Source organism: Electrona antarctica (assembly GCF_951216825.1).
Source record: "Electrona antarctica genome assembly, chromosome: 4".
NCBI lineage: Eukaryota > Metazoa > Chordata > Actinopteri > Myctophiformes > Myctophidae > Electrona > Electrona antarctica.
This window is the reverse complement of record NC_136809.1, coordinates 23,334,307-23,346,806: the sequence shown is the minus strand read 5'-3', so window position 1 is coordinate 23,346,806 and position 12,500 is coordinate 23,334,307. Positions and strand designations below refer to the sequence as shown.

Sequence of the window (12,500 nt, the reverse complement as noted above, 5' to 3'; positions counted from 1 at the left end):
GAATGCAGTGTAATTTCATTGAGCAACATCTTAACTCTAACTTTCAACAGTCTATGTGGGTGGCAAGGTAGCCTAGTGGCAAGAGTGTCTGTCCTGCAACAGAAATGTCACAGGTTCAATCCCGTCCACACTTCAGCACTTTCTGTGCTCTTTCAGAGCTACTGTCACCTCACCCTCACCGACAAGCCATTAGAAGCATGCATGGAATACCAAACATCAGTACTCTGGCCTACTACTGCATGTGGTGAATCATTCATGACAGCAGATGAATGTCTTTAGCAGAAACAGAAACTGTCATTATATCTGCACAGAGCACACCCAAAAAGTATACTTCTTCTAACACCTCAACCACTTTCGACCTGGCGTAGGTCGTCTACTTTCACTATTCGTTGTGCGACAAAGGATATCGGGATTATGTAGTTAAATAAACCCAGGACAAAATGTATACACTTTTACACACTCACTCACTCCCTCTCACACGCACGCAAGCATGCACGCAAGCATGCACGCAAGCATGCACGCAAGCATGCACTGTGCACACACACACACACACACACACACACACACACACACACACACACACACACACACACACACACACACACACACACACACACACACACACACACACACACACACACACACACATGCACAGAGAGAGAGAGAGAGGTGAAGATGTTTGATGTTTGTGTGTGTCTTCCTTGTGTAGTCCCGTAACAGGATCGACTGTGATGGCCGAGGGGAGCCTACAAAAGGCTTCATGCTAATGAGGTCCGACGCTGAATAGAAAAGAGAAGCCTCATGGCTTTGAAGCCACGTTGGTGCCGTGACTAATTGTGTTATGTCATTTTCCTTTGTGGACAGACATATGAGCTGTTCTGGTCAACGCACGCCGCCAGGGGACAAAAGGCATGGAACACAGCGATATTTATAGTTTTCGGAACGTGACCACCTTTGAGTGTGATCATTTTGGACTGGAGAAAGTCTCGTACGGCTAAGGTTCATTTCTAGAAGATATCTGAACGCAGTGGTGGAAAGTAACCACTTCAGCCCTATACATTTTGGCCATTTGAAAATAACCGATCTACAAGCTCAAGATTTTTATACATTTGAAAACTTGTGAAACGGGACATTCTGCACAATGAGTGCTTTCTACTTTTGGTACTTTAAGTATATTTTCAATACATTTGTACAGTACAGGACAGTACAGGACAAAGTATATCTACAAGACAGTAGTCGTTTTGATACTTCTACTTGAGTAAAAATAAAAGTGAGTACTTTTTCCACCACTGAATATCCGTTTCTGGCAGCACCACAGGTGAAGGGTTTTCTCTTCAAAAGGTGACTTCCTGTCGGCTAAGCTAGCTATTTCCCATACCACATCAGTGTCTTCAAATATGACCTATGGCCCGTGTCACGTGTCAATGCCTCAAACCTTTAATTCCGTCTCACTTTTCATGTCCAAATTACTTATCAATAATCTCAAACAAGGGACATGGAGGAGGGTGGAAGCCAGTGCACGTCACGGCTGTGACAACGGGTTGTTGACCCTGAACGTTTTTTGCAAAGGTTGTTCAACTGAGGGCGCCACTGAGATGGCGGCGAAGGCAGCGCTTCAATGGCCAAGGCTCGGTCGGTTTGATGAAAAGCCTCATTCATACGTAGTGACAACAAATGGATTCTTCTCAGGCTGCGGTCCGCTGGACGACCCCTACCCCCACCCCGCCCACACACACACCCCTACACACACACACACCTCCCCCACTACCACCTTTTGCGGAAGAGGTAGGCCAAACATGGTGAATCCTATACCGAGTTGTTCTCATAGCCTACATTTTCATGTCAAGGTCCCCCCACATAAGTTTGTAATTAAAATATTTTGTGCCAGAAACAAGATTTGTGTTGTTAAATTGTTAAAACTATATTGCTATATTCATTCATTTTGCTAGGTGCAAGGTGTGCAGATGCAAGATGTAAGAGGTAAGCTTGCATATCGTATTTCTTTAGCCCTGACTCCATAAAAAGCCCATGCAGAGGCAAACGGACTAGAGAGTGTTCCCCGGCTCAGGAGCAGAGGGACGACGAAGAGGAAGGAGAGCGCAGAGGAATGCACACTTTAAAAAAAGACCTCTGGCTAGACGGCACCATTCTCGCCCTGCTTGGGGAATGAGACAATGGAAGATTCCTGGAGCTCCCCGCCGATGAGGGGAGAAAAAAAGAAGTACTTTCTGCTGCAGTGAGGAGATGGCAGGCAGAGAGTAGGAGGAGGAATGTGGACCACCAGGACCACCGCTTCAAGCCCAGAGTCAGAAGAACCATCTCATCCAATCTTTATCTCTGCCTAGAACTGGATCTCAGTCTCACTTCATTTCTACCGACCTTTATCTCAGCTGAAGTTCATCCATTATTGAATAACTGCCATCGGAGAACATGTAAGGGAAAGTTTTATCGTGATTTTCGAATGGCCTGTCAGAAGTTAATGCAAAACACCAAATAAATAACACAGCTATCCAGGGTTACAGGCTTTTCCAAATTAAAATGGAAGCACCTTCAAGGTACTGTATGCAGGCATATGTAGAGAGAGCTTTGCCAGCACATTTCAAACCTCACCTCTCGACATCAGTGTTTTTTTGTTTGTTTGTTTTTTCTTCAATTTTTCACTAATGTTGTTACACTCTTGTATGATGAAGTAGTAGTCACATTAATTTATGAAAAATATATACAAATATGAAATATGGAGCTACTGTACAAGGTTATATTCAAGAAATTGTCTCAACTACGTTTTCAAAAGTCTGACCTTAACACTTAGACCGCTATCATTTATTGAAAAATTAGGATCTAATTCACGCCAGCATTTTTTAAATTTGAGCTCTTATTTTGAAAATCCGCCATTTCCGGTCCACAACCGGTAGTCCTACGTTAGGAGTTTTCACACAGCTGGATGGGCCTTGTTTACAAAGTGAATCCAGGCCGGAGCTCCGGAGAGCTCTAGATTGTCAGCTCTGTGCCGTCAAAGAAACGCTGTTTTGACCAAAAATGCCATCTGGGACAAGGAATAGGAGTTACAGGCGATTGAAAGAAATGGATAGAATGGATGCTTATGGCGACGACGATCTAAGATGGGCGATCCAGTTCTGTGCTAACAACACAGCTAGCTAACCTGCTAACGTGAGTAGCATTTTGGCTCGAGCAATCGAACGCGCTATAAAAGCTCAATTGCCGGAGGCTGTCGGCAATGGCGATAAGCGTCACTATCAAAATTAGGCTTCAATTGACTTTAATCGTCGGCAATGGCGCGGAGGGTGTTAATAGGCCTACATCAAATTCAGATATATTTCAAGGACAAGCCTTTGTGTGACACACACACACACACACACACACACACACACACACACACACACACACACGCACACACACACGCACACACGCACACATCCATTTGTCTTAAGTTAATGAGAGTTTTATAGTTTTGAATTTATCCTCTTAATGATGTCATTTTGGGGACATGTATTCCATGTAGAGACACAGATACAGTAAACACAGTGCAGTGAAATTATGAAAATGAACACAAATATAATAGCGTGACCTAAAGACTCTCGATGACGCAACGAGAGCACATTACAACACATTCATTAATTCATTCAATTCAAGCATCAGCATCAAGCAACAATAAGCATCACTTATCACTGGGACAGAATACAGTTCTGATGTCCCCTTTAAGAGAACTATATAAAGTATAATTTAGAAGTACTTTTACTTTTAGTATTTCCATTTTGCATACTCTATACTAATTATTTTAGTTACCAGTTACTTGCAGATTCACATTATTAATGCAAAACATTCATAATCCAATTAAGCCCTCTTTTATACTTATCTACAAACTCACACCACGTCGGAATGTGAGCCTTTTTTCTACATTTTTGTACTTTCACTTTGGTACTGTAAGTCAATGTTCATGCCTCAATACTTTTGTACTTTTACTCAAGTCAAAGTTTGACGTGTCTCTACACTGTGGTATTATTTGCTACCTTTATTCAAGCACTTCTTCCACCACTGATGACATTCATAACACACCCAACACTGTTCCCTCTTTCACTCTACACTTCCCCATTCCCATCTCTCTCCATTATTCTGTGTCCATCCTTTCTCATCTCCCCTCCTCTACCTACCCCTCATTCTGTACGTTCCTCCAGCTCTCCAACTGCCAAGGTTCCCTCCGTTCATCTGTCTCTCTCTCTGTCTGTCTGTCGCTGTCTCTCTTTCCTCCTCCCACCCTCCGTTCAGAATATTCACACCACCATGACAAGCCGTCATGGCATTCAGTGTTTCATTAGTGGTTCAATTACCTGGGTGCTGATGTTTCTTGTGCCGTCTGTGGCCTCCACCGTCAGGTTGTAATTTGATTTCAGCTCGGCGTCGAGGGGCCTCGCCACGATCAGTGTCCCACTGGCCTTGCCCACGTCAAAGCGGTTGTCATAATTGCCACCTGTCGAGTAATTTTTGTGTGTGTGTGGTGATGGAGGTGGGAGGGGATGTGGGAAAACAATGAAGAGGGACAGCACATTAAAGATAGCAGGACAGCTAACAACGCTATGCTAACACTGAATGAATGCAGGGGAGGAGGGGGTGGAAGTGTCAACAGGATGAATGCTGCATGTAATATACTGCTATACAACTACACAATACAAACTGCATTATTATTATCATTTTTAATATTATTATCTACTAACATGAAGTTGTGGTGGGCGCACACGCAGATATATGGCCATAATATGGACTCAGCGCAAATCAGTGCAAAATCAACGTGGTTAGGCAACCTTTATACTTGATGTCACAATACTGAAATTATAGCTGACTGACATCATAGCAATAATTATTGCTGTTGTGTCACAAGAACATATATGGAGATCCCTGAAAGTAGATGAAATTGATTATGCCCAAATATGGACATAGTTAGAGAGACTGGGGGAGCTTTATCAGCGTCACAGTGTGAGAGAGGGAGAGTAGCTGCCAATTAGTCAACAGCTAGAGCGCCACCGCTAAACTATCACTGTGAGCCATCTAACTGAAATCGACACGTCCAACGTGGCCGGAAGGTTGCTATTTACTCATTGTGTGAATAACTAAGACTATGGTGTGATGTATGTGATAAGCAAATTATAACCTGCGGCAACAACGAATTCCTGGGACGATAATCTATAATATGTATACACACATTTCCTAATTGGCCATTTATCCAAATTTCCCACTATAATTCATGTAATGTGATGGTTTTGGGAGAGGGGTGGTGACACAGCACATTTTAACCACAGCTCACAACACACCACACCACACCACAGACAGGACAAGCAAACACTGCATGGCGATCTCTCAAATACGCAGCAGCTACCTTCTGCTGTACAGTTGTGGTCACAAGCCATCTGAAGAATGTAAAACATCTCAGTAGCCTCTACGTCGCCTTGCAAATGGAATAATAATAATAATAAAAAGAAATCCATCCAGACAGAACATTCCAGAGAAAAATAAAGAAGAGAAAAGAGAAGAAAAATGTCAGTGACAAATTGATTAGACAGAGGGAGTGAGAAAGTCAAGCATTCACACAGAAAAAGGTATTATAAAAGTAGTTTCATGCACAGAGTTCATCTCAGGCTAAGTAGTCAAAGTCAAGGAAAGTAAAATTCATCTTATTCGACAGAAGAAGTTAGTTACTAGATCTGAGAGTACTAGTGTTAAGGACAAGCTAGATTAAGATTATCCCGATACACGTGCATGCGCAGCACACGCACACGCACACGCACACACACACACACACACACACACACACACACGTGCGCGTATTGCATACAGTAGTAACATATAGTGCATTCATTTGACCTGGAAACACTGAAAGGCAGATGCACGCCCACAATTAATTTGACAAACACACTCGCACACAAACTTGGGGCATGTGCTGTACCTGTGATTTCAAACCACACGGGAACGTCGGAGGTTTCGGTGGTGATGACACCGACCATGTGGGCCACGGGGTCGCTCTCCATGACGGAGAAGGAGAAGGGCGCCTCCTCGAACACCAGCGGAGACGCGCCGTCCTGCACCACCGGTTTGAGGATCCACTCGATGTGCAGGCGACATGTAGAGGACTTCTGAGGACGGCCGTTGTCCACCGCTTTTATCTGAGGAAGACGTGGATGTTTGTGTCGCATAAATGAATGCAGGAACCGGCGCCATTTGTTCATATATAGTGTCCAGGACAGAAAAACTGTCAAGGTGTAAATTTAACTCTAGGAGTATACAATAATACCCGTAAGATCCATTTGGTTTCATTTGCACACTCTAGTAGTTACAAATTGATACAAATGGATTCTCTAGTCTAAACACTTTCCACTTTGTTAGTCTGTAAGTTAGCACAGTGATACAATCCATTGTTTTATTGTGATTGGATGTAAGGGTATGAAGGTATATACTGATGCATGACACAGGTCTGCCTAATCGTTTACCTGAGACAAGTTCCTAATACATACAAATGCACATTGTTAATACATCGGATTCCGATACGAGACAGAATTTGGTGTCAGTGTTTTATGTTGCAGAGTGAAAGGAGAAAAATAGATCAAATTCCAACTGCTGACACGCTCCACACTTTAATCAGCAAGATGTGCCTTTATTCTCGTGAGGTGATGTTCTTTCAGAATTCGCTAGTCAAAACACACCCTGGATGTTACTGTACACAAAAATGTTGCAGAATTGATGGAAGTATGATAAGCATAACTTCGCTTTGGCATCTGGCGTGCATCTTGACTGCTTGTCAGCTCAATACAAAAAAGCATGGAGTTATAGGCCTCGGGGTGACACAGGCTAATTAGTCATACATTGAACATGTGTTACCTTAAAAATCCTCACTGCTATTTAAATCACACAGCCTGTTTTTTTGTTTTGTTTTTCTGAAATGCTAGGTTAACAGCTTGTGAGAAATAAATAAAGAGAGACATAAGGACGGAGGCAGCGAGAGTTCTAGAGAGCATTGGGTGGAACGGGTCAATATGATGGCATTGCTGATGCAACACTGCGACATGTTGGAGCTGGTATGAAGATCAGTTTACTTCTAAGAGACAGTCTAAACAACCGCCAAACATCTAACCCGCAGACCCATCCAAACATCCTACACAGTCAAAACTGGAGTTCTACTTTAACCCATTTTGGGCGGGAACCCCTTTTGGTGTTATGTTATGCTTTAGCTATTGAAAAATATCAGATCTACAAGCTCATAGCGCGCCACCGAGTGGCGCGCTACGAGCTTGTAGGTCTGCTATTTTTGAAAAATCGAAGAACCACTGACATAGAAACATAGCTTTTTCAGAAAACTGTCAGGATGTAGAAGACATTTTTAGAATCTGATCTCAGGTCAAAATGGGTTAAGTCTGTGAGCGTCTGTGCATTCTTATACTCTCAGAGTTAAAGGAGGGGGGGGGGGGGGGGGGGGGGGGAAATAATGTGTAGTTTATAATTGTAATAAGTGTATATTAATGCTGTGTCTGTCCATATGGGTTATGTTATTTGTGTTGCGATTGTATTTATTTATTTATTATGTGACTTTATCTTAATTTAGATTTGGAATGTAGATTGGTAGAAAGAAGTTAGCGTGGGGGCAACATACAACACAGGTCTCTAATTGAACCGGGGACATTATGCTTATGCGGTTGATGCAGCAGCTACCTGTATAGCTGTTTGTTCACTATCATGTTGCCCCTCGAAATATATTTTCACAATATATTCAAAATATATATATTTTGGTCACTCAAGATATGTTTTCTGTCATATTTATTATCCAAAATACATTGTATTTTTAATATAACGAGATACTCACTGTGAGAATGTCGTACTCCGACGCAGAGGAGAACTTCTTGGAGGACACCAGGCCTGTCTTGGGCTCGATGAAGAACTTGCCGTGTTCGTTTCCCTCCTCGATGCTGTAGGAGATCTCGGCGTTGGGGCCGGTGTCACGGTCCGAGGCGATGACCCGGTACACCGGGTCCCGCCTGGCCGACCTTTCCTTCTCCGGCCTCTCTCGCTCCGGAAGCTTGATCTTGTAGATCTTCTCCAGGAAGAGAGGCCGGTTGTCGTTCTCATCCAGGACCTTGACGATGACACGCACCGTGGTGGACTTGGCCGGGACACCATGGTCGGTGACGGTGATCTGAGAATGAGGAAGAAAAGCATCGACTTATTGGCTGACCGTTTAATTTGTTGATTTAATTATTGATATGCTGATTCAAAAATAAAAGCTTAATGTTTGGTTGGCTGGCTAAGTGATGGATTGGATTCATTCGAGAACTCTGATCTGTCATCAGTGAGGTGCCATATAAGTTGCTGTTGGGTGGAAACCTTGTTCGTCCAAAACTGTTATCTTTCAAGAAATGGAACTCATTTGTTTCATAAATTGGGAAAATGGCAAAAGTATATCTACAAACAGATCTGCTATTTCCGTCCGACACCTTCGTATGAAGAAGTATGGCATATAGGGAGTCGAAAGGTTTCTGCCCGACAGCAACCATATCCATCTGGTAAAACAGGCACGATGTCAGGAAAAGTAAAAAACATAAATAAAAAATAAAAAAATAGACACACGGTGAGTGACTTCATGTTGTTATCATAAAACATTCATAGATACACAAGGTGCATCGAGAATTATGTAGAAACACCAAGGGAGAATGGTACACAAGTGTAGGGAGTCTAGGGACGCTATGCTGTGAATTCTTAAAAGGTTCATTGTAAAACAGGTGAGCGCTACCGATAAACAAGAGGAATTATGATGACAACAAGCTGCTGTGTTTCAAGACAAGGCATCTCTCCTCCCTGGATGTACCTCCTCCTCACTCACCATCACAGATATACTGTATGTTATCATCAAGCTGAATTGATAGGTAGTGGAAATCTAGACATGTAAGTGTTATCACCTTTTTTCCACACAGAGACACATTGAAACTCTGACTATTCATTTACCTCACACATCACATCAAGATGGCTATACTTGAAGGTCGTTATTTCCACAACCTTGAATAATACAGAGATACACTGGAAAGCAAAACAACTTTTTCTTCCTCTTGCTCAGGGCTGATCCCCACTAAGTGGATTGGTTGTCAAAATGAAAAGGGATTAGCTGCCACAAGGTCTTTTTCAGATCCTGATTCTCTGAAACATATGTGCGCATGTTGCAAAGGCCGCTCAACGTGCATTCGCTACTTTCCTGCTTGAAGATGAAATAGTACCTCATCTTTATTCTGTCTGTTGCCCTCCTAATCTTCTTTATTATGAGTGGATTCAATGCAAAAGTCAAAAGACCAGGCCTACTTTCTGAAGATAAGAACAGCTAATAAAGCAACTACAAAAACCACGCAGTGGAAGATGAATCAATGTGTCTCGTATATATGCCTCTGTCTGACAAAATGGGGCCTCTATAAAACAACGCTCCACAAAAAAAACTATTTTCTGGTAATGCATCAATTTCAAACCTGCAAAAGATAAAATTATACTTTCAACGTATTGTTTTCTCCTCGCAAAGCCCCAACAGTAACACAAGGCAGGAGAACACAGTAAGATCAGAGTGTTAACGTATTCATTTGTAAGCCAGAGAGTTTGCAAATGCCTGCATTTTGGTTACATTGGTACACTCTCAAGAGTTAAATTAACCCTGAGGGTTTTACTGTGCATAATATAGTTACACACAATGGACTGAGGCGATGCTAATGTATATTGGATGCCTTGATTTAAGTCACGGCAGAGGAACTTTTGTTTCCTGGTAACGCAGTTAGCATTTCTGCTAATTTGTGCTTCGGTTTTAATGACCCCTAATCATTTAAGTGCTCAGTTGAGGGAGCTGAATGAAAACCAAGGGGCCACAGGCTGACCTAAACTAACCTGAGTGTCATCTCTCAGACTCTAGGGCTGTGTGTGTGTGTGTGTGTGTGTGTGTGTGTGTGTGTGTGTGTGTGTGTGTGTGTGTGTGTGTGTGTGTGTGTGTGTGTGTGTGTGTGTGTGTGTGTGTTCTCATCCTGAGGCCTTGGAGAAATGTGAACAATTCCAGCTTTAAGCGGTGAAATAAAAGGTCCAGAACAAATGTCACAAAGTCATTTAAAACCATCTGCTCAGCGCTTTAGCAGAAACTCTTTGGGCTCCGGGGCCAGTCACACACCATTTGGTGCCGTGGTTGCCATTACCAACAAAATGCTTTTTTTCCCTGTTTTGTTTCCGGAAAGCGTCAACAGCTGCCTGTGCTGTTTGTGAAGGCAGAATTAATTAAATGAGATGACAAGATCGCTGTGTGCTCCTAACATGGAACACTCTCTCGGGAGAGATATGCCGCTTTGCCATCCTTCTCTGCGTAATGAACATTTCCATTACGGCCAGATGAGTTCATCTGCCCTCATGCTCTCCTGGTAAAGTTCCTGTTATCTCTCTGGCATTGAAAAAGCAGAAGGTAGACAAAGTCCAGATAGGACTCCGGCATCCAGTAATGTGAGCAACAGACGCAGACATTGTTGTAATGGCAAGGGAATGGAGGAAATGGTGTTGATTAAAATGTTATTGCAAACATAAACCTTGCGAAACACAACTACACTTAACCACAGTAACACAGTGCTCGGGTGTGTTTGCTTGTTTTTCTACCTTTATGAGGACAAAGTGCTTCTCCCAAGGATTTACGAGAGGATTCATGTTTGGTGGTAGAGAATCAGTAGGGCTACAGAAAAAGGAATGAGTATAGTACGATAAAGTTGTGTGTGTCTGTGCATGTGTATACGGCGTACACTCTCATGTGCGCACGCACGCACGCACACGCACACGCACACACACACACACACACACACACACACACACACACACACACACACACACACACACACACACACACACACACACACACCTAGCTTACTTGTATCCTCAGACATCACCTCAGACACCTCTCCCGGAAGTCTCCCGGGAATTAGAGTCCACACCCGGACATCCGCAAGCGGTCATAAATCTCCCGCAAATGCCGACCAGGCGACCTAATGGTTGACCTAATGGTTGATTTTCGGGGAGCGGTTTCTATTTACTGCTCAGTGCTCAGATCCGGTTTTGAGCCCGCCAATTGGCTTTGTATTGTTATTTGCACGCATTAAGCACACAGATCGGATCTGCAACCCCTTTTACCTTGTCTTGTTTAGTTCTGATTTGTTGCTGAACTGTCAATCTAGCAAATGTATTAATATCATTTGCTGTGTATAATATTTAACAATATTCATGGATTAAAGTTCTCAGTCACCACGACTGATTTCAGTCATGATTTGGATTCCAGTCAGCATGTCTTCTATGGAAGCATGTTGCACAGCAGAACAAATAGATGCACTGAGAGCTTGCACATTGACTATCTTTGGTTATTAATTATTATTTTAAGATTAGAGCATTTTGAAGTGGTCAAACTAGCACTTATGTTCAGAAGCATCTTTCAAAAAATGTTAATAGCATTTAAAACGGTGGTATTATACCACTCATTGGTGATATTGCAGCAACATTTTTGTCATTTTTTAATTTTATTTTTGCACCCCACACATGCATGCACAAACTGCATCCTATACCAGATCCGTCTGCCTATAACAGGAAATCAATGAACGACTGAAGGAGAGCTGGTGAACAGAGGGGAACAATCGCCTCTTGTCTTCGGCTTTTTCCTTTGCTCCCTTTTTACGCTCCCTCTGCAGGTCTGCGCTGGCAGCGGAGCATGTCCTGACATGTCCACCCCACACACACCTCAGACGCATGGCTCCCTGGCCCACCACTAGAGCTCCCACTCAGACCACCGACTGCAGCCTGGCGTGAGCTCAACCTAACACCCCCCCCCCCCCCCCCCCCCCACCGACTTTGGCTCAATCATGATGAACCAACGATTACACTCTCAAACACGCAAACACACACGCCAGCACACAAACACACTCATGCACGGACACATGTACGCATACAGACATACATAAGAGATGTGTCCCGGACCTGCACACGCACACACAGAGATATACACACATGTGCAGTCACATTCCCATACTGCCTTTGTCTCACACAGATATAATTACACACACACGCACACACACGCGCACACACACACACACACACACACACACACACACACACACACACACACACACACACACACACACACACACACACACACACACACACACACACACACACACACACGTGCGTGCGTACACACACTTGAATACACCAACCCCCATCCATCTCGTCATAAAAGCTGAAAGCCCCCCTGCATTGCCTCCACCCCCCCTTGGCATCTGGTGCAAACAACACTCACACCACCCCCACCCTAACAACACTCACACCACCCCCACCCTAACAACACTCACACCACCCCTCCACCCCCACCCTAATTGCTCCACATGTTCAACCTCTCTCTCTCCTCTGTTTCTATAAGCTAGAGTGCAACAAAAGCTTTTGAAGCACTAGATAGGATT

The 12,500-nt window shown here is 43.4% G+C and overlaps 1 protein-coding gene across 2 annotated transcripts in view; it reads right to left on the bottom strand.

The window, feature by feature from the left end:
* Positions 1-12,500, bottom strand: part of fat1a (FAT atypical cadherin 1a) — a 93,638-nt gene that overhangs the window by 44,680 nt on the left and 36,458 nt on the right. For both annotated transcript variants that reach the window (XM_079499736.1, XM_079499737.1), the window contains exons 5-7: positions 7,865-8,194; positions 5,957-6,173; positions 4,347-4,486 (exon numbers count right to left, since the gene is read on the bottom strand). In XM_079499736.1, coding sequence (XP_079355862.1) covers positions 4,347-4,486; positions 5,957-6,173; positions 7,865-8,194 — 687 coding nt within the window. The remainder of the gene's footprint in view (positions 1-4,346; positions 4,487-5,956; positions 6,174-7,864; positions 8,195-12,500) is intronic.